At 40.8% G+C, this 1,939-nt stretch overlaps 1 protein-coding gene across 1 annotated transcript; it reads right to left on the bottom strand.

The window, feature by feature from the left end:
- Window positions 1-744: 744 nt before the first annotated feature.
- LOC120978114 (olfactory receptor 8D1-like) lies at window positions 745-1,677 on the bottom strand. The gene has a single exon (XM_040406342.1). The coding sequence runs from the start codon at window positions 1,675-1,677 to the stop codon at window positions 745-747; it is 933 nt and encodes a 310-aa protein (XP_040262276.1).
- Between the last annotated feature and the right edge of the window lie 262 nt (window positions 1,678-1,939).

Here is a 1,939-nt window from a genome sequence, read left to right as displayed (position 1 = left end):
ATTTTAACAGACTTTTTTTTCATTGATGCCTTTCTGAGAAAAGAACATTAAAATCGGTCCCTTTCTATTGTATGGGAGCCGTCTGTCTGTAAAAAGGGACAAAATAGATCATATTCTATTTTTTGACGTCCGTTAGTCATTGGACGCCAACACAATGGCCTTGTGAATAACCCCCATAGGCTACCATTATTCTTGAAACAAACGTGTGACGGCCTTTAAAAAAACAGTTTTTCACTGTTGTGTGAATGTAACCTTAGAAATGTACTTTATTAGGGCTCATGTGCACGACGGTTGTTGTTTTGCGGTCTGCAAAACACGGATACCAGCTGTGTACATGCTGAATTTTGCGGAAGAGAAGGGCCGGCCCCTAATCGAACAGTCCTATCCTTGTCCGTAATGAAGACAACAATAGGACACGTTCTATTATTTTGCAATGCGCACATACGGAAAGGACACAGAAGAAAATACATTTGTGTGCATGAGTCCTTAGGGTTAGGAAACGCATACTGATCAGTTTATTTTATATGTTGCAGGCAAAGTGAGAAATAGAGGACAAAAACGATAAAATGTTAGGCTTCAGATACCAGTGAAATGACCTTATTCCATACTTTGAATACAACCTGCTTGGCATTTTTCTAGAATAGCTAGGACTCCTGTAGATTGCCTTCATTCCATACTTTGCCTGTAACATATACATTCTTTGCTCTTCGTAGATCTACCAGGTGATCGTGTGATGTTGTGCAGTTACGTTATCATTCGAAACCATCTACGTTTCAGTGCAGATTTTACGTCTTTATTTTTCAGGCTGTAGATCAGCGGGTTAAGCATGGGGACAGCAGCGGTGTTAAATAGAGAGAAAAGCTTGTTAGAATCCAAAGTGTCCATTGAAGCTGGTCTAAGATACTGGCAGACAAGTGTCATGTAGAGGAGGACCACCACGGTGAGGTGTGAAGAACACGTGTAGAAAGCTTTATGCTTCCCGGTACTAGACCTGATTTTCATTATGGTACGGATGATAAAGATGTAAGGGATGAAGGTGAGGAGAAAGGGGAAGGTGGCAAGGAAGAGTCCACAGATAAACATCAAAAAGTCAGAGAGGGAGGTGTCATCACAGGAAAGCTTCACTAGAGGGACAATGTCACAGAAGAAGTGGTTTATTTCTTTTGAATGATAACAAGTGAATCTGGATATAAGAATAAGATGAGGCAGAGATTCTACAAATCCCAACGCCCAACAGACAACAGCCAGCGCGGAACAGACAACCCGACTCATGATTGAGGAGTAACGCAATGGGTTACAGATAGCGACATAGCGATCATAGCTCATGGCCGTAAGTATCAACAATTCATTGCACACGAGAGACGTGAAGATGAACATTTGAGTCAAACAGGATTGTACAGAAACGGTTTTGTCGCCGGATAAAAAGCTAATAAGGATCTTATGAAGAGTGACCGTGCTGGAGGATATGTCCAATATGGACAGGTTACATAAGAAGAAGTACATGGGAGTATGGAGCTGAGGGTCCACACACACCAGTAGGAGAATGGTCATATTACCACCAACGGTAATAAGATAAATGAGAAGAACCAAGAGAAAAATTGGAACTTGAAGCTTTGGAACATCGGAAATGCCCTTAATGATGAAGAAGGTCAACACTGTATGGTTTGCTGTATTCATTTGTCCAAATTGACTCTAGAAATCTGTAAATAAAAATACTTATAGATCACAATTAAAAACCTAGTATCCATGGTGGTAGGCAATGGTTGACCTACAGAAGTGTAGCTATGGGTGGAGAGGAAGCAGTTACACCAGAGGCCTAGTGCTTAAGAGGGCCATACAAAGACATCATTCTTATATATGAGCTATAGTAGGTCAGGGCTCTTGTTACATTATTTTGCCTAGGGTCTTGAAAATCTTAAATTCTCATTCCATGTCTGAT

Source organism: Bufo bufo, chromosome 8, assembly GCF_905171765.1.
Source record: "Bufo bufo chromosome 8, aBufBuf1.1, whole genome shotgun sequence".
NCBI lineage: Eukaryota > Metazoa > Chordata > Amphibia > Anura > Bufonidae > Bufo > Bufo bufo.
The sequence above is the reverse complement of the archived record's forward strand: the minus strand, read 5'-3'. Positions and strand labels throughout refer to the sequence as shown.

Excerpts from the sequence above, each read along its gene's own strand:
- LOC120978114 (XM_040406342.1), bottom strand. The coding sequence starts at position 1,677 with ATGAATACAGCAAACCATACAGTGTTGACCTTCTTCATCATTAAGGGC.